The sequence below is a fragment of the Rosa chinensis genome, chromosome 2, assembly GCF_002994745.2.
Source record: "Rosa chinensis cultivar Old Blush chromosome 2, RchiOBHm-V2, whole genome shotgun sequence".
NCBI lineage: Eukaryota > Viridiplantae > Streptophyta > Magnoliopsida > Rosales > Rosaceae > Rosa > Rosa chinensis.
The window spans coordinates 56,428,053-56,448,085 of NC_037089.1; the positions used below are offsets into that span (position 1 = coordinate 56,428,053).

The following is a 20,033-nucleotide window of genomic DNA, read 5'->3' on the forward strand; positions in this document are numbered from 1 at the left end:
TAGTACTTGAGGGATGAGAAGTGATCTGTTTGTTCTCTATACAATCTTTAAGTTCAGTTTAGACAATCTTTAATGCAGATTTGTAGAGAGAATGTGTGATTTGTTGGAGGGTAATTTATATTGGCTGTTTTCATAAAAAAAAAAAAAAAATTATATTGGGTGTTTTTCGAAGGAGACGTTGACCATGAGTGAAGGACTAGGTTATAGTCAAGTATCTAAAACTAAATTTAGCTCGGGCATGCCAGACTCCAAAGAAAAGAACAGAAAAGAAAAAGACTGTCTAGATATTTGTCCCACTTTCTTTCCATAAAGATCAAATATGAATGAATAGCGAATGTTATCAACAAATCAGAGTGGCGCAGCGGAAGCGTGGTGGGCCCATAACCCACAGGTCCCAGGATCGAAACCTGGCTCTGATATTAGAGAAAGGCTTCCACTGTTTTTTCCCCCTTTTATATTTTGGGCTTTCGACAATCACGTGTACACGTGAGACGGCAATGGCCTTTGAACCACTTTATATTTTGTTTTGATTCAACAAATTGATATGGACATACTTAAAAGTCTTGGTTTAACTATTTTAATAAGTTTAGTATCACACTATCACTGATCTAAACCTTAATAAAAGCAAGTCATTGCGTTTCACCATAAATTAATCTAACTCTGTTGTTGATTCATTTTCGAACGTAAGAAGTAAACGAGTTGAGCTGAGTTGAATATTGAGCTGATCAAGCTCGGCTCGATTTGATTGCTTTTTTAATATGCTCGAGCTTGACTCAGTTTAATTTGGCTCGATTATGGAAAAATTGCAAGCTTAATTTAAGTTTGATTGGGAATTGATCTTAAGTTAATTTAACAAATATGTCAAAAATTTTAGAAAATATCAAATGAATGTAACAAATATCTAAAACTTAGCCGGGGTCTCATCAAATGCTTTTTAGCATCCATTACTATCCTCGCTAGGTTTTACTTCCGATGCCTTGTTGCATTTATTATTGTTTCTATTATTTTTGATTTTGATGTAGTCTCTACATCTATAAGTTGTAATAGTTATTATTATTATTTTTATTATTAATAAAATGGTTGACAATTACTCTCAAAAAAAGAAAAGAAAAAAGAATGTAATTTATGAAAAATCACAAAAGCATTAACATTCAATATTTAATACTACAATACTAAAAAATTAAACAATAACAATTTTTGAATTTATCTTATTTAGTTAATTTTTAATATTTTTAATATCTGAGTTGATTTCTAGAGATATAAGCAACTTTAAAAACCAAATATTATATAAGGTTTGCCTTCACTTTGTGTAGAACAACTGCAAGTACGTTGCGATTTAATGTCAACACGCGAACTCAAACACCTTAATTTGTTGGAAACAAGTGCATATGTATCATCACTATCTTTGACCTTCATAATCAAACTCGAAGACGTCGTTGCTAACTCTGGAGACTACAACAAAACAATCATTAACGCCTTGTGTCTGCGAACTCTTGAGTTTACCTCTCTCTCTCTCTCTACCCTTAACCAACTACTTTTTTTGCATTTAGAAAAACTTGGTCAAATTTTATACAATATTGTAATTGCATATTACAAGATTATTCTCCCTAATTTCTTGTTTCAATTAAATCTTTTCGTGAAATGCATTTCTAGAACTTGATCCTCATCGTCCACGGCATGCGGACTTCGCACGTGCCAAGAGTAAGTACTTGGCATTTGCACAATTGCACAGACGTACCTGGTTATGTGGTTCATAAAGTCTCATAGCTCTTATGAGAGCTCGATGTCATGATTAGAAATTTAGAACACAATGCACATATAAATTCACATTTCCAGATGTACTACCCCACAAAAAGTCATAAACGTGAAACACCATAGTGACCATACGTCCATACAAGAGAACTAACCAATTTTTCCATTTAATTAAAACATGTTGAAGAAGAAGAGGACACCGAGCACCGCCATGCTCGAATCTTGGTAGGTACTTTGTCAAAACCTCCATCTAACAAATAAGTCTCATTAGAGCATCGTTGTCACACATCCACAGATTATATTATCTCTTCATTTAAACTAGTTTGTCAATTATGAATTTTATATGAAAATTTGAGGGCTGCCGACACTTAAGCAGGCTCCAAATACAACTGGTGGCATGGTCTTTTCTAAAGCCTAAAGAACAAGATGTGGTGAGTGTCAAGTGGGACTTCCTTTGGCTTCTCTTATTGGTTGTTGAGAGAAAATGGAAAGCTTCACTTCACTTGCTCTCTTTGCTTTGCATACATAGGGGCAGACAGAGACAGAGAGATCGAGAAAGTAGATAGCTCTTGATTATTGTCCTTTCACTGCGATAGAGAGTATCGTACAGGGAATTTCCAGTTTTTCTCTAGTACAGAATTCAACTTTAGTTCACTATCTTCTGAAAACAATTTCTGGGTGTCTGAGAATATGCTGAAAGATTGAAACTTTGTGTGAATTTTCACTCAAATTACTTGTATCTTCTTGCTCTTCGAATCTGTGCAGAACCGTTTCAAAGCTTGTCTTGTAAGTTTCATAAAGAGTTTCAAATTTCTGTTCCCTGCTTTGGTCTAGTTCTTCAATTTCTCACTATAGCATGGAAAGATGTTGATATCTTTCTGAACCTTTTCAGGTTATCAGAGAATCTGCTAAGATACTAAGACCTTTGGTGAAATTCAACTCAGTTTACTAGTATCTTCTTGTTCCTTTCCAACTATTTTGAGACTCGGTGATTTTCCTGCATTCAGTTATTACAAGCAATCATGCTTTCAGCAAAGTCAGAGTCCGATATGACTAGCTTAGCTCCATCATCACCATCAAGGTCCCCAAAGGTTCCTGTGTACTATGTTCAAAGCCCTTCAAGGGATTCACAAGTCTCACATGATGGAGACAAGTCCTCCTCAATGCAGGCCACTCCAATTTACAATAATAGCCCTATGGAGTCACCCTCCCACCCCTCCTTCGGCCGGCACTCAAGGAACTCCTCCGCGAGCCGGTTCTCAGGGATTTTCAGGTCCTCCTCAGGGAGGAAAGGCAGCCGGAAGCAGCAGAGGAACAATGACAAGGGGTGGCCGGAGTGTAAAGTGATTATGGAAGAAGGGGATTATGATGATCTTGATAAGGCTTTGTCGAGGCGTATGCAGATCTTGATTGCTCTCTTTGGCTTTGTGGTGTTGTTTACTATCTTCTGCTTAATCATTTGGGGAGCAAGCAAGCCTTTCAAAGCTGAGGTTTTAGTCAAGGTATGCTAATTGAGAACTTATTGTCTAATTTTTAGTTCAAGTTTTCCAAAATGTTCAAGTCATTATGAAAATTTCTTGGTGAATTTTTTCCAAGGTCTACATAGACACATAGTGATGCTAAGAGGTGCCTGTAAGTATTGGACATTTTAGGTTTCCTTCTTTAAATACCTCGCAAGTTGGTTTATTTAGCAAAAAGGAAAGTGAATATGATATTATGCTGCTTTTTTATGTGTTGACATTGTGCGTACATTCAAGACTACGCATGCAGTTCCAAGGCTTATGCCTACATGTATGATGGTATTCAGTTTATGCTTTAGTATTTAGTGATTTGTTGCTAATATGTTAAGATTGAATGGTCTATTTGGGGAGCTTGGAACAGCAATATTACTGACTTGACATAACTACGTGTACTGGAACACAAACCCCTGCCCTTGAAGCTCCTTGGGCGGTTTTACCTATTTGCACACACTGGTTTCTGTCTTGTTATCTTTTTCTGCGGAAAATCAATCCCTAAACGAAGAATTTATGATTCAATGTGCAGAGCTTGACAGTTAGCAATGTCTACGTTGGCGAGGGTTCAGACTTTTCAGGGGTTCCAACAAAGATGCTGACAGTGAATGGCTCACTAAGATTCACTGTACACAACCCTGCTTCAATTTTTGGCATTCATGTTAGCTCCACACCCATCAATCTTCTCTATTCAGGGGCGGATCCAACCACAGGCTTGGTAGGGCTCAAGCCCTACCGGACTTTTTGGGCCCAAAAAAAAAATTAGGTATATACATATGTTTTTTTTTTTTTTGTACCAGTCATCTCGTTTCAAGCCCTACAGGCTACAGCCGCGACTTGCCGTCTTGCCGACTTGGACTCTCGGACTCTTGGAGGCTGGCCGCTGGAGCACAGAGGCGCAGAGGCGGCAGAGCAATCTGACTCACTCAGCGACCCGGGTCACCCGGCGATCTGCAAAAGTGCAAGGCTGGAAGCCTGGAACCAGCAACTGAGCAACCCATCTCCGGTAATCCGGTCTCCGAGGCTCCGAGATCCCCACCGCGGCACCGCCACGGCGCCTCCAGCCCACCACTCCACCAGCAACCCCTCTGGTTGTCTCCGTCACTCCGTGGACCGTGGTACCTCACCATTCTTCTCTCCCTAGTTCTGATTTCTGATTTTCTGAAGTTCTGATTTCCATTTGAAATTTTGAATGATTTGATGATTGATCTTGTGAACTGTGAAGTTGTGATTCTTGATTTCTTCATTTTCTTGTCTTCCATTTAATCTATATGTCTATATCAGTTCTGAGTTCTTGTTGGTTTTTAAGGTTTATAGTTGAAAACTTGAAAATTGAAAATTGAAATGGGATGGGTTATGGGTAATGGCCAATGGTTTCGATTTCGGTTGGTGACTTGGTGCTACTGTCTTACTGAATACTGATGTTGATGGTATAATTGCTAAATTGCAGATTTGCAGAAATTCCCAGATTTGCAGAAATGATATAATTGCAGAAATTGCAGAAATTGCAGATTTGCAGAAATGATATAATTGCACAAACGAATTGATGAGTTGATGTTGATTACTTGATTTTAATAAAGGTAATGATACTGATTGAGTGATTGGGTAGTTATATAATTGCTAAATTGCAGATTTGCAGAAATTCCCAGATTTGCAGAAATGATATAATTGCAGAAATTGCAGATTTGGTATAATTGCAAAAATTGCAGATTTGCAGAAATGATATAATTGCAGAAACGAATTGATGAGTTGATGTTGATTACGAATTGTTGAGTTGATGTTGATTACTTGATTTTTCCCTATGCTTCATAGATTGATTTGTTTGATTTTGACCATTCCTGTTTCTACGGCAACCATTGAAAGAGCATTTTCAGCTATAAACATTGTTAAAAATAAACTCAGAAACAAAATGGAAGATGAGTTTCTTGGTGATTGTATGGTCCTTCACATTGAGAAAGAGTATGCTGAATCTATTGACAATGATGAGGTGATAAAAGAGTTTGAAGCTTCATGTACTCGTAGAGTTAGATTTAGTTAGGTTATGCTCTTGTATTATATTGCATTGCACGTTTATTTGATTATTGAGTTTGTTTTTTAATTTTGTATATGCATTAGAGGGGTAAGGCTCATTATGTCCCCCCTGACTAGGTGTATCATTTTTTCAATTAATAAAATTCTCTCGCACCGTCGAGATTCTCTACTATTTTTTTTTCCTTCACTTTGTTAAGAAATCCAAGCCCTACCGAAGGTGGAATCCTGGATCCGCCCCTGTCTCTATTCAGACATTTCTGTTGCAACTGGTCAGGTTAGAAACTCTCTACGCCCTGAATCTCCATTTATTATCAAGCAATTCATAACTAATCGAAATATAATTGGTCAGTTCACACTAAAGGGTTTAATTGATTTCAAAAACCAAAACCCTTTTTAGCCATACTAAAGGTTTCAATTTGGCCAGTTCACTTGAGGGTTGAATTGTACACATATAGTTAGGATTAACATACGTCACGGGTTTGAACCCACTAGTAAAGCTTCTTAAACCAATTGCATTGGAAGCTCATCATGGTAAGTAACTTTTCGTTTACTTTTGTTATTGAAGTTAAAGAAATACTACCAGCCAAGAAAGAGCTCCCGAACAGTATCAGTGATCTTTGAAGGAACCAAGGTTCCTCTGTATGGGGCTGGATCAAGTTTGAAATACTCTTCGACTGGTGCTTTGGCTCCAATTCCAGTAACTTTAAATTTTGAAATCAAGTCTCGAGGCTACGTCGTTGGACATCTAGTGAAAACCAAGCACATAAGGGCAATCTCATGTCCTTTGGTTATAGATCCCACTGTCACCAAAGCCCTCAAGTTGAAACAGAGTTCATGCACTTACGACTGACATATATCTATAGTCCATACCTCAATGAGCATCATTGTTGAAGCAACAACCCTACTTTGAGAATCTGTTACTGCAGGACTAGTTTTGATAATTTGCTTTTGTGTAATGCATTTGTGCAAAAGTGCAAATAAATGGATGTAAATAGGTTGAACTTGTGTAAACGTACGTTACATGAATGAGATGGTATTGTTTCTACCATATATGTTGTGAATGTATGAATCCACATATACATGTACAACAGTATAAAAGATGGGGGACTCTCAAGGGCAATGCATCCCAATTCATGTATCTGTTAAACGGGACCAATTGCATCTGTTAGAGGACTACATACTTCGATCAAATTATCATACGGCTTGCCCAAAACAAATAGGAGACCAAAATGGTTATTCCAAGGAGATAGTCAAGCTAGCAACCGCATCATGTAAAAAATTTATATCGGCAAAGCAAAGCGCATTGATCAAAATAACAAGAGGATGAAACTACACGACACATCTTCACAAGCAAACACAAAGACAGTGCAACCAAACTCCACATGAATTTTCTTTTCCTAAGCGAGCCATGTAAAACACAAGTTTCACGGTAATATAGGATTATAGGACAACAAACAAGAGGGGTTGGGTTATGAACAAACTCAATTATCAAGTTCAACCAAGTATAATAATATGGCAAGGTTGTAGTAGTGGCTACCACGATACGCATGGCCATCAATCTTCTATGCAAAAATAGACGGTCCATTTTTTAATTTTTTCATTTCCAAAAATGAAATGAGGTAATATCGTAATACACATCACAATATATTACGCAATAGCATCATTCAAGGCATTAAAGGCGGTAGACTGCACGACCTTTCCAATATATTTTGACTGATACTAGACCTTCACATTTAGATCCTGCTTTCAATTTTCACACACACCCCTTTTCCCTGTTCTACAAAGATCCTATCTTTCACTCCATAGATCTCACAAACCCACATTCACACATTGCTCACCACCATGTTTAGACCAAAACCCACATCAAGATTCATCCTTTTAGCCCTCACCCTTCTCCTACTAGTCAATTTCCTAGCTTCAATCACAGCCTCTGAACCCACCACTTCTGAAAGTGAAGATAATGAATTGGAGGAGTTACTAGCATTAGATGATGAAGTGGAACAAGAAGAAGAAGAGCAAGGAGGGGCTCCTAATGTGAGGTCTTCAGAGGCAGAGCTGTTAACCAAAGCCCAGAGGATTGTTCTTGAGCTTAACCATGACAATACCAAAAGGGTGATTGACAAGAATGAGTTTGTTCTGGTTCTTGGGTATGCTCCTTGGTGTGCCAGAAGTGCTGAGCTTATGCCTCAATTTGCTGAGGCTGCAACTTCACTCAGTGAATTGGGGAGTCCTCTTGTGATGGCTAAGCTTGATGCAGAGCGGTATCCCAAAACGGCGTCACTGCTTGAGATCAAAGGGTTCCCTACCCTGCTTCTGTTTGTCAATGGCACATCTCAAGTGTACACCGGTGGATTTTCTGCGTAAGTGGGCTTATAACTTTTGCCAAAACTGTTCAATTGTGAATATGTTTGTGTTAAAATAATTGGGATTAGCTAAATGAATGTTAGTTTGGTCAGTTATATCACTGTCTCTTGTCATTGCCGGAATCTTTGTGCTTGTTATTGTCTCTTGTATTGGATATATGTGTTCAACTTCAATCAAGTAACTCTATCAGTAGCGGTTGAATATCACTTTTTGCTGCCTACTTTTCAACTTGTCTTCAAACAATTTGCATTCATTGGTATGTATAGAAATCAATTTATGAATATCTTAGACCTAAATGCCATACTAATGTGTTTGTGGGGCAAATCTTGATTCAGGGAAGAAATAGTGATATGGGCAAGGAAGAAGACTGGTGAGCCTGTTATTAGGATAAGCTCGGTGCCAGCGGCAGAAGAATTTCTCAAGAAGCATCATATGTTTGTTGTTGGTTTGTTTGAAAAATTTGAGGTACATGCTGGTTTCTTGTATGGGATGTTTTGTGTGGTCTCTGCCTTGATTGTCGATCTGTTTGCATATTATTGACATTTTGGGCCTTTTCTTTGGTTATGGAATTAGGGGTCAAACTATGAAGAATTTGTAAAAGCAGCAACAGCTGACAATGCAATTCAATTCGTAGAAGTAACCGACATCGGTGTTGCCAATGTTCTCTTTCCGAATGTAAAACCAGCTAATCTTTTCCTTGGAATTGTGAAATCTGAGGCTGAAAGATACACTGCGTATGGTGAGTTGGCAAATAGGTACCTTTATTTGTTACCGACTCTTTTCACAGAATTTTGCACTGTGTCTAGCTTAACTTTGTTGTTATTGTTGTTGTTCCTCACCTACACATAAAATAGGTGAGGAAAGTTGACTTTTCCTTGCATATATCTGTATTCAACTGGAGTTTATATTATGTGAAAACATGTAACGAGGCTGAACTGGGTATTGCTAACTTGCATAGTTGACTGTTTCCTTTTTCACATTTCCTGAAATTATGCCAGTGAGTCAAAATTCGATGATGTAATTGTTAATTTGTTTGGTTTGCAGAAGGGACATTTGAGATGGAGCAAATATTGAAGTTCTTGGACTATAACAAGTTTCCATTAGTTAACAAACTGACTGAATCAAATTCTGCCACAGTTTACTCCAGCCCTCTTAAACTTCAGGTTTCTGATACTTATGATATACTTACCTCTTTCAACATTTTATTACTTACATATGTAGATACATAAATATGTGTATGTTTAATTTAGTTTTCTTTACCGTGTACCTTGTCACAAATAGAAATTTGAAGTTTGGGAAATAGTATTGAAAAAGAAAAGATAGATCATATATAAATCATTTTTTTAGAAGAAACAGCTTTTTATTAAAAAAGCAAAAATCGAGATACAGGGAGGCGGACAAGGAGTCCGCTTTAATGATCTAAAGAGGGCAGCTAGGGCTATAGGCCTAGCATCTCGTCTAATAATACTAATCAAGGCTTTGGGGCTTATGCTACAGCTGCTTGCCAGTTAAGTATAATGGAAGAAAGATTATAATCCTTGAATTCCTTAGAAATAGAAACCCATAAGGATGCCCAGAACTTGACTCTCTTACACAGGTCTTCCTTCTCCACCCCTCCATAGTTTTCAAATAATCTTTTATTTCTTTCCATCCAGACCACCCAAACTACAGCTAGCACCCCACAACCCCAAAGGGTTCTGGCCTTTTTACCTTTACCAAACGCTATGGGGTTTTCTCTTAGCAAGTCATTTCTCTCTAATGGAGTTGTCCAGTCCACTCTTGGCTCCCTAAATAATTTTTTCCATAAGAAATTAACCACTTCACAATGCACGAAGACATGATCAGCACTTTCCCCTTGAGATTTGCATAAAATGCACCAGTGAGGAGAAAAACAACTTCCCGGTCTTCTCCTTTGAAGAACATCACATGTATTCGTCTTCCCCAGTACCACAAGCCATCCCAAAATCTTCACCTTAGTAGGGACCTTGACCTTCCAAATAAACTTTGCAGGAGCAAAAATTGGATCTGATCCACCACTAATTAAGAAGCTATGGAAAGATTTGCAAGAGAATTTCCCATTAGGCTCAAGCTTCCACCTCCTTTCATCTGGTTTGGACTCCACTAATCAGACATATTCTAGCTTAACCATCAGCGAGGCAAACTCCTCAATCTCTTGATCATTTAAGCTTCTTCTGAACCCAAAGTCCCAGCTCATCGGAAAATTGAGAGGGATAGGTAACCTTTCCACTGAATAGTTGGTGTGTCTTGATAGTCTGAACAACCTTGGAAAGTAGAATTTTAAGGGTTGATCCTCTAGCCAAGAGTCTTCCCAGAACCTCACTCTTTTGCCATTGCCCACAATTAGTTTATGACAGAGATAATATTGGCTTATTCCTGCTGAAATATCCTTCCAAGGACTTCTACTTGATCCACCCAAACTTGGCTTTGTGTCCCACCCATTCACATCATATCCATATTTGCTCCTTATTACAGCATGCCATAAGGACTCTCTCTCCAAAGGAAATCTCCAAAGCCATTTCCCTAGGAAAGACTTATTTTTTGCTAGTAGATTCCCGATTCCCAGCCCTCCTCTTTGTTTGCTTTTCAACACTATCTCCCAACGAACTAGATGGTTCTTCTTACCCTCTCCGACTCCATCCCAGAAAAAAAAATTTCAGAAGAGATTCTAATCTCTTTGCCACTCCCACTGGAATTTGGAATAGAGATAAATAGTATGTTGGGAGGCTGCTTAGAACTGCTTGAATCAATGTCATCATATATAAATCTGACTCAGAATATAACTTAAATAAACTGAAACCAGACCTTCTTGAAATTAATTATTTTAGAAACAATAATCCATAATTAAGTTTAGGATTTTCTAACAATTTGTGCATCTTTTAATATTAGGGACATATTTCTCTCCATTCACTCTTTCAGTAATTCAAGATGCTTAAAATGACAATATGCAGATTATATATCAAACAACTATATTTGGGCTTAGATTAACTGTTGAGAATTGTACTTTTTGTGAAGCCAATATAAGTGGAAGTGGGAAAACACTTAAAGGTTATTGATCTAGCGACTCATTTTCATTGTTGCCTAGGTCATTGTCTTTGCAGAAGAAGATGAATTCAAGAAGCTTCTGGAGCCTCTTCAGGATATTGCTCGACAATTCAAGTCAGAGGTACATAAATGGACTAAATTTGAAACTGTTGAATGAATTGGGTAGATCGACTGATGACGTTATCACTTTCTTGATCCAGATAATGTTTATATATATAGACATCACAGATGAAAACCTTGCCAAGCCTTATTTAACGTTATTTGGGCTTGAAGAAGCAGAGAGCACTGTGGTTAGTTTTCAACTTGTGAATGACATGCATGTTGGCTATGAAGTTTTGCTCTGTGCAAAATAATATTTACCAAGGCTATAACTTATCTTGTTTTGTTTGTTTTCTGCACAGGTGGCTGCTTTTGATGTCCGAGTCAACTCTAAATATCTATTAGAGTCAAATCCAACACCAAGCAATATAGAGGTAACAGTTTCTTCATGTACCATATTTTCCTTATGAAAAATAAGTACGTTGGTACCTAAAACTTCTGGTGTGGCTTTTGTAGGAGTTCTGCTCAGGGCTTCTGCATGGCACTTTGTCTCCATACTTCAAATCACAAGCAATACCTAATAACGTGAGTAGTTTTTTTCCCTTAAAAGCTTTTGGATCAAAGATGATAAACTAGTCTTGGAAAGCTTCCAAATTTCTTTTATGCTTTTGACAATAGTTATATAGTTTGCTTCTTTGTGTGTTACATTATCTTTCACCTGAATAAGTTTATTTTATGGCAGAATCAATGAAACAATGAATAATCTCAATGCTAATTTCATAATCTGATAGATCTATCACATGCAAATTGTTGGTTTAAGTCGCTCAAAAGCTGTGAATCGTCAACTCTTTCTTAGACAGTTTATGAAAAACATCCTGTATCTAAATTTTATACTACTCTGTACTGCTGTGAATTTGCAGGCCAATGAAACCGTCCATGTCGCTGTTGGAAAGACATTTGATGACTTGGTTTTGAATAACCACAAGAATGTTCTACTAGAGGTATGTACATTATTCTCCTGCTAATGTTCTACTATTATCATCTAAGCTGAAGTACCGTATGTCTGAAAACAAAAGATGACCAACTTGAAACAAAGTATAGAGTTGTTCAAAATAACATACATTTTTGGAATATGCTTTACATCTTCATCACTCAAGCCCTTCCCGCTTATTTTCCTAAAGAAAAAGAAAGAGAAAAAAAAGAGTGGAAGAAACGACCTTAATTGTCTAAAGAATTCCTATATTATCTATAGAGACAGATTATATTGCCTATTCACATATAATTCTCATCACTGTTGTGAAACAGGTGTTCACACCATGGTGCGTCACATGTGAGACCACTAGCAAGCGCGTCGAGAAGTTGGCTAAGCATTTCAAAAATTTGGATAGCTTATTCTTCGCAAAGATAGATGCTTCTGCAAATGAACATCCAAAACTGAAAGTATGTGTTATTTTTGGCATCATGTTTTTGTTTATAACATTTAATTGAAAACCTAGCATTTCATGGAATCTAGGAGATTAGATGTCGGATAAGCATTAAAGAGATATGGATGTGAACTTATTACAACTTTGTGGTCGTAGCTGTGAGGACTATCTCTGAGCAAACCTTGTTTCAGTAATTTAGATTGTCTACTCTTGCTGTGCTACTGTTAGAGGTCTGCTCATCTTTTTTCCTTAATAGCTTTGTGATTGGTGCAATCCAATCATTGCTGTTAGTTCTTATTTGGATCCTTTAGAATAGTACAAGGCATTCTGTTAGTCCTTGTTTGGGTGCCTTAGAAATAGTACAAGCCATCAAGTTAGTCCTTATTTCTTATGAATTCAATAATTCCTGACATGTTATTGATGAAAATCAAATGACAATGAACTTTATAGATGATATGATGCTAGTGTGTGTTTTGATTGTTCGCAATTGCAGGTAGATGACTATCCAACACTCTTATTTTATGCAGCCAATAATAAAGAGAACCCGGTAATCAGTCACAACATATTCCATTTTTGCTGTTACTTACTCTTCAAACCATAAAAGACCATTTTATATATGAAATTCTTTTAAAATTTGCAGATCAAGCTTTCTACGAAAACCAGCTTGAAGGACCTGGCCACATCAATCAACAAACATGTGAAAGCCAAAGATGAAGTTGCTAAAGATGAACTATAGATACATATACAAATTGGTCTACAAAAACTATGATATAGGATATGATACTGATTACTTGGTGATTTGTAACCGGAATTTTGAAAGAACAATAGGCCGAAGGAATTGGTTAAGGTCTCACTTTTGTCCCAAGAACGTTGAATCTGCAGTCTTGTTGGCCCCTTTTCCTCATAAAATTAGGCGCATATTTCTCGAATATTATGACATTGTTATCGCAATAGCTGGATTAAGTTGACAAGGATTTTACACCTAAAAACCCACACAACCTAACAAGAAGGATGCTGCACGTCCTTTGTTCCCCGTGGGTTTGAATGATGAAATTGATGTTTGGCGAACTGAAAACTCTGTTATGAAGGAGATTGCTATACGGCTATACCTATTTTCAAAAACTGTTTACTGCTCAACCTAGATCTACGTCTATGATCTTCATCTAAGTTTCTCTCAAAATTTGCAGCAAGACCTCCTTAGCTGTCTAACTGCTGCTTTCTCCAGTCTCCTTATTGGAAGTGGAGAATGCTTTACTGGAAGGTTCTATCATCAATTTGGTGAAATATCTAAAGTATGTATGCGAGATGGTTGCTGATTATTTTCATGGGTTTTTGTCCATTTACACCATTTTTAGAGATTTTTTTCCCACTTACCCCACTAAGTTTTTTTAATTCCCTCTTACCCACAACACTCTAAGGAGATCTTCCCTAATACCCCATTAAGATTTTTTTTTTGTTTTTATTATTTTTTAATACCATTTTACCCTCACCTTTGTTACTTAGAGAGAGAGAGAGAGAATGGAAGAGAGAGAAACCATAGGGGACTTCGCCGGAGTCCGATTACCGGCAGCCGGATTTCGGTCACCGGCCGCCGGATTCCGGCCAACTTCGCCGGATTCCGGTGAGAGGTCGCCGGAATCCGGTCACCGGCCGCCGGATTCCGATCACCGGCTACCACCCACCGGAAAGTTTTTTTGCCCCCAATAGACGTCTATTGCCCCCTAATAGACGTCTATTGCCCCCCAATAGACGACTATCAGCCATGTATTGCCCCCCAATAGACGTCTATTGCCCCCCAATAAAGGGGCAATAGACGACTATCAACCATGTATTGCCTCCCAATAGACGTCTATTAACCATGTATTACCCTCCCAATAGACGACTATCAGTCATGTATTACCCCCCAATAGACATCTATTGCCCCCCAATAGACATCTATTGCCCCCCAATAGAACTTCCAATCTCCGGAAATTGGAACTAATCTTCATAAAATTAGATAAATAAAACTTTGATTAAGCAAAAAATAAGTAGATTACATCAATTCAAATGTCCATTGCTCCCCAATAGACGTATATTGCCCCCCAATAGATGTCTATTAGAGAGCAATAGAATATTATTTTTCCTGTTTTCTTTCCTTTCGGGCCTTATGTTGCAAAACAGAAGTAGCACCATTTTGATTTGCCCCCCAATACAACTTTTTTCCTTTTTTTTTCCTTTCCTTCTCGGATTTCTTCCCACAATTTACAACAACAAAAAATGATTTGGGCACCCAGAAAATGCTCTGGGCACCCAAGACCAAAGCACCCTCAGGCGATAAACCTGCCGGCGTCGGATTTGGTGGGCTACTGCTCAATGAGAACATCGTCGGCGACTCTGACGGAGTTTCAGACGAAGGAGTGCTCGAGGAAGATGGGGTTTGCCGCAATCTCGGGAGTCTCTGCAATTGGCGGAGTCCCAGATGGGCTTGACTTCGGAGCGCCGACGATCATCAGAGAGGAAGAAGACGACCAAAAACGAGACCCCAAACCTCACCAAGCACCAAACCAACCCACCTTTCAAAAAAATCAAAACCCAGTTCGTCGTCTCCGACTCCGACTCCGCCACCATTAAAATCACCCCAAGATGTTCAAAGCTCGTTCACTTTCTGGTTCTACTTCACAATCATAGTCTCCATCATAATCTGTTCATAATCACAGTCAGTTCATTGTCTCCGACTCCGACTCTGACTACGCCACCATCAACATCACCCCAAGATGTTCAAAGCTCGTTCACTTTCTGGTTCTACTTCACAATCATAGTCTCCATCATAATCTGTTCACAATCACAGTCTTCATTTTATATAGCCAGGACAAGCTCGATCTCGGAGGAGACGGAGATCGATCTTGGTGAAGACAGAGATCAATCTCGGCGAAGAAGGAGATTACTCTTCTAATCTTAATCGGAATCGCAGGCTTATGGAGGAGAGAGAGAGAGAGAGAGAGAGCAGATTGTCGGAGGTCGCATCTGGAGGAGGCCGCCGGTGGCCGCGGCGGTGATGATGGAGTTCCACGGGTCGGCGCTTTCTGGAAGAGAGAGAAGATCGCTGCTGCAGATGGAGGAGAGAGACAGAGTGGGAATGTTGGTAATTTTTTAATTTTTTGAGGGCAAAATAGTCATTTGCTGTTAGATTGTGTATGTGGGAATAAAAATCTGTTGCTGGGGTAAGTGGGATAATTATTGCTTATTTTGGTGCTTTTGGTCAAGTACCCTATTTTCATTGTTCTTGAAGTTCAGTTCTCCATGTCACCATCCTTCCTTAGTCTCGTAAGAGGGGGAAGACAAAAAATTGTTCATAGGACCAAAGAAGAGCACTATGATGACTTGATGCAGTGGTGAGCATGACAAGGATACGAGTAGTGAGCTGTTAAAGAAAGGGAAGTCTATGGAATGAAAATTTGAAGGAAGACGAGATAAAAACATGATTTTATTAGTGTATTAACACGACTTTTCAAGTTCAATTTTAGTTTATAAAAACTTTAAATCATTACATAATATTACAATCACCTTGAAGCATGTAACAAGACCTTCAGATTGATATAATGATTGGTCACAACTACTGACTTAAGTAGATGATATGAGCTGTTAAAATAGGTTAGTTATATAAACATTTACCAACCATTTTTAGGAAAAATCTCTCTTAGTCCCACATCGTGAAGTAATGCCAGCACAAGACGTTTTTATAAAAGTAGCTCGCAAATTAGCTTGTCCCTTTGGGGACATCTGATAAAATTGGAACGATACAGAGAAGATTAGCATGGCCCCTGCGCAAGGATGACACGCATAAATCGAGCAATGGTCCAATTTTTTTTTTTTTTTTGATTCTCTGCTATTCTGCAGGTTTTATTGCTGCGTTTTTCTATTCTCTGCTATTCCGCAGGTTCATTATTTCTGCTTGCTCGAATTGTTCAATGTTGAGTTTTATCTAAGGAATTTAAAACACCAGTTTCATAATTCGTTTATTAATTGCCTCGAAACTTCCCCTTAGAGACTGATGAAATGAATATTTTTTGACAATTCTACATATTGCTCATCATATATCTGCTTTCCACCATGACTTCGACTGTAAAATAGGAGCTAAAATGAGTAATGCAATAGGTAGAGAGTATCTATGATTCTATGACATCTGTCTAATGCAATAGGTAGAGAGTATCTATGATTCATAACTCTCTACCTATTGCATTACTCTCTACCTAATGCAATAGGTAGAAAATCATAAATGTTGTTGGTTCAGTTTACTCCAACAACATTGTCAAGTTAATCGGCCATTCTGTAGAGCAAACGATTCAATCTATGTTCACTCATGACTGTTAGAATAGTATAGAGAAGATGTGCTGATCCTGTCGATATCTAAAAGAAAATGAGTATTTAAAATATTTTTCAATGTAGTAATGATTACTGTTAGAAAGGGAAAGTCTCTGTTGAATTTAGATCAGCTTTCTCGTCTTCTGACATGCTCACTACTAGGCTCCAACTGAGTCATAACTAGGAAATTAATGTTGGATCACTGGAAGTTGATTATATATGTTACAGACCTTTCACCACACCCACCTTTGATTATAGTTCTAACATGTACATAAATTTTTTCATGTTCCTGAAGTTTTATCCAATTCAATCAATTTCATCTTATCTATAAATTTATCGAGGGTGCATATATATCTCACTGACTGAAGTAAGTTTGCCATTGAAGCATTAAACCTTTTCTCTCTTGAGAAAGATGTTGGGCACCTTGATCCATGGTTTCATAAACAAGTTGCTCAATAAATGCATAGCTTCACATCAAACTTATATTTCAGCAGGGGAGTTGTGAGCCAATGAACATTAGCATTGTGTAGTTATTACTTGGAGCACGTTGACTGGGACTTCTGTTGAGTTTGTTGGAGAAGATCGAACTGAATTTATTGATATTACAGTCATTAGGTGACACATTGCTTCTGGAGCATGATTTATTGAAAGGATAACTGAATTAATGGGGATGATTTCAGTGCTGATACCACAAGGGCAGGGCCAATATCCCACACATGACTTGCAAGTTATCAGACTCTTTATTTTGCTATGGGAGTAAGTTAAGTCAGTATCATCCTGTCAGGTTTGTTGCTCAAGGAGCAAATAGGGATTTTTTTCGACTGGGGAAACCAGAGTTAATCGATTGGTGATGAATTACTCAGAAAGGTCTTAGAAATGTCATTTACTTAATACACATTTTAAAAATAAAAAAAACCTAAGCAATACCCACTAAACTACTCAAGCAGGATATCGAATCTCAAGTTGCTCGGCCCAGTTAATTGGCAATGTCTCCTTCATAGACATGTAGGCCAACCGATGAGCAACGTGGTTCTATGCATTACCCACCAAGGACCAGTTCAGATGAAGGGAGCGCAGGTGTGCAACACGAGCAGCTGACGCAGCAGTCAACAGCCTCGTACAATGATGCAGACTGGCTCTCCAAAATGAACGAACCACAAACAGCAGCATAGCAGAGACCATCCAGAATATTCTCAGAAACATGAGAAACAACACGAACAGCTAAGCGGCCCCTGTCGGAATCTCTGGCCAGAATGCAGGCATCACACTTCCTGGTTAACGACCGCCAGGCACAATCAAAGTTAACCTTGACATGACCAAGAGGTGGCGCCACCCAGACTCTGAAAACAGGGGGAACAAAAACATATAAATAACCTCCAAAAATAAAAAAGGTCTCCACTAATATTACTATCGGAAAAAAGAAAGAAAGAAGGAAATGATGAAACAGATCTATGATCACAAATTATTTACAAAATAAATGAATAAAAAAAAAAGCTAAACAAAATAACCACATATCAACATTACAATGAAAGTGACTAAAGCAGAAATTTTCAGGAAATAAAAATTCTAAAGCTCCCCACTATTATTCAAAAAATAAAAAGATCCCCACTAATATTACTATCGGAAAAAAAAAAAAAAGGAAATGATGAAACAGATCTATAATCACAAATTATTTACAAAATAAATGAATGAAAAAAAAGCTAAACAAAATAACCACATATCAACATTACAATGAAAGTGACTAAGGCTTAGTTTGGCATTGCTTTTGGAGCCTGCTTTTGGACCAAAAGCGCTTCTGGTGCAAACTGATGCTGTTTGGTAAACTCCAGAATGCTTTTAGGCAGAAGCGCTTCTGCGCGCAGCAGAAAATCAGAAGCTACTTTCAGTAGCTTTTGAAAATGGCTTTTGCGGAAGGCAACTTAAAAAACACGGAGCTATTAATGATTATTTTCTCCTCCTTCCTTCTCTATGGTCAGTTCATCATCAATCATCGTCATCATGAACTCTCAAAATCATTCAGCAAAGCAGACTCAGACCAATCCCCCATACCTCAAGAACTCATCACATCGAATTTGAAACCCAGAAAAACCGTCTCATAATTCTCAGAAAAACAATTAGTGTAAGCACAAATAACACACCAAATTCCACAAACACACACTCAATTTTTTTGCTCTGAAGATGGAGGCTTGTAGCTGAAACATCACTTCAAACACTCCGAGATACAATTAAGTTTTTCAAATCACCGAAGACCCATAATTTGAATCTCAAAAACAAAACTACCCATCTCAAAAATTGATAAAATCTTGCAAAATTCAGCTTTCAAAGGCACTCGCCACCATGCTCCTCACCATCTGCATGGCATAGACGCCGCCTAATTTCTTCTAATCAAAGGCTGCAACTGCGAACTGCTGCTCTCCCTCACTGTCAGCAACAGTGCATTTTCTGGGCAACTCAAATATCTCATCGCTGATTTGACCCAAGCATCCTATTCCATTGATGACTCCACTTTTGCATGCAATGTTTAGAACTACCAAATCCCAGAATGGCTATAAAAAAAATCCCAAAATCCCAAGATTTCTGGTTTCTGGGTAGGAAAAAGAATGAATGGGAAGCTGGATGGATGATTGAATGATTTAAAGGAAAAGACAGATATGAGAGAGAGAGAGAGAGGGAGGGAGAGAAGAAATATCCTGTTGGTGCAAAAATTGTGAGGGAAGAAGCATAGAATGGATGATCTGATGACCCTTTTTTTTTTGTGGATTAGCTGGGGACCCAAAGGGCCCAAGGAACATTGGATTTTTGAGATCCGAAAATGTGTCATGTAGTTTATTCCAAAAACAATTTTCAAAAACGAGAACGGCAAAAACGCGTTTGGTACTACCATATGAAAATACAAAAAAAATGAAAATGTATTCGGTTATAGTATTTTTAAAATCTCAATTTTCAATATTTAGTGTATAACCTAACTTTATAATTTAAATAAAACCTACAGGATTCATGATTGCAAATTATGGCCAAGCTAAGCATTAGTATAACCCAGCTTCACATGCAATTTAAAGACCTTCATATAATAGACCAAACAAATGCAAATAAAAGCGAACGGCAAGGGAAAAAAAATCGTACAACACAAGTCAAATTATAAGAACAAAGAATAACCAAACTGAATGGAGATCAACACTGTCAATCGATAAACCTTAAACCCTAAATCATATGTAGGTATTCCAAAACTTAAACCCTAAAACATATACTCTCATATATTTTTTTCTAGACAGCAAACAGATTTGAATACAAACTTATAGAGATTCTTATAAGAGCTTCGATTGATTACTTAAGAAATACATACCGTAGCAAGACGACGATAGTGTTAGCTCTTCTAGTTCAAATCATTCTCTGCATGTATATAAAAAAAATAAAAATAAAACATCACAAGTAATTGATATAAAAAGATTTTTGATGAAGACTACTGGTGATGGAAGAAGAGAGCAACGAGAGAAGATGGCGACTAGAG

General features: G+C 37.8%; 2 protein-coding genes and 2 non-coding genes across 4 annotated transcripts; all 4 read left to right on the forward strand.

Annotated features, from left to right (window-relative positions):
• Nucleotides 1-347: 347 nt before the first annotated feature.
• Nucleotides 348-419, forward strand: TRNAM-CAU. The gene has a single exon. It is a non-coding gene; the product is annotated as a tRNA-Met (tRNA).
• Nucleotides 420-2,110: 1,691 nt separating this feature from the next.
• LOC112189336 (NDR1/HIN1-like protein 13) lies at nt 2,111-6,342 on the forward strand. The gene is made up of 5 exons (XM_024328644.2): nt 2,111-2,538; nt 2,645-3,254; nt 3,796-3,958; nt 5,546-5,568; nt 5,860-6,342. Exons 2-5 carry the CDS (start codon nt 2,775-2,777, stop codon nt 6,142-6,144), a joined length of 951 nt encoding a protein of 316 aa, XP_024184412.1. The 5' UTR covers nt 2,111-2,538; nt 2,645-2,774; the 3' UTR covers nt 6,145-6,342.
• A 634-nt stretch (nt 6,343-6,976) lies between these two features.
• LOC112190157 (protein disulfide isomerase-like 1-6) lies at nt 6,977-13,065 on the forward strand. The gene is made up of 12 exons (XM_024329574.2): nt 6,977-7,654; nt 7,994-8,123; nt 8,232-8,397; nt 8,703-8,821; nt 10,762-10,842; nt 10,922-11,011; nt 11,123-11,194; nt 11,277-11,345; nt 11,681-11,761; nt 12,066-12,200; nt 12,678-12,731; nt 12,825-13,065. Exons 1-12 carry the CDS (start codon nt 7,137-7,139, stop codon nt 12,918-12,920), a joined length of 1,611 nt encoding a protein of 536 aa, XP_024185342.1. The 5' UTR covers nt 6,977-7,136; the 3' UTR covers nt 12,921-13,065.
• Nucleotides 13,066-15,927: 2,862 nt separating this feature from the next.
• LOC112191118 lies at nt 15,928-16,030 on the forward strand. Its single transcript, XR_002932840.1, has one exon. It is a non-coding gene; the product is annotated as a U6 spliceosomal RNA (small nuclear RNA).
• The last annotated feature ends 4,003 nt before the right edge of the window (nt 16,031-20,033 follow it).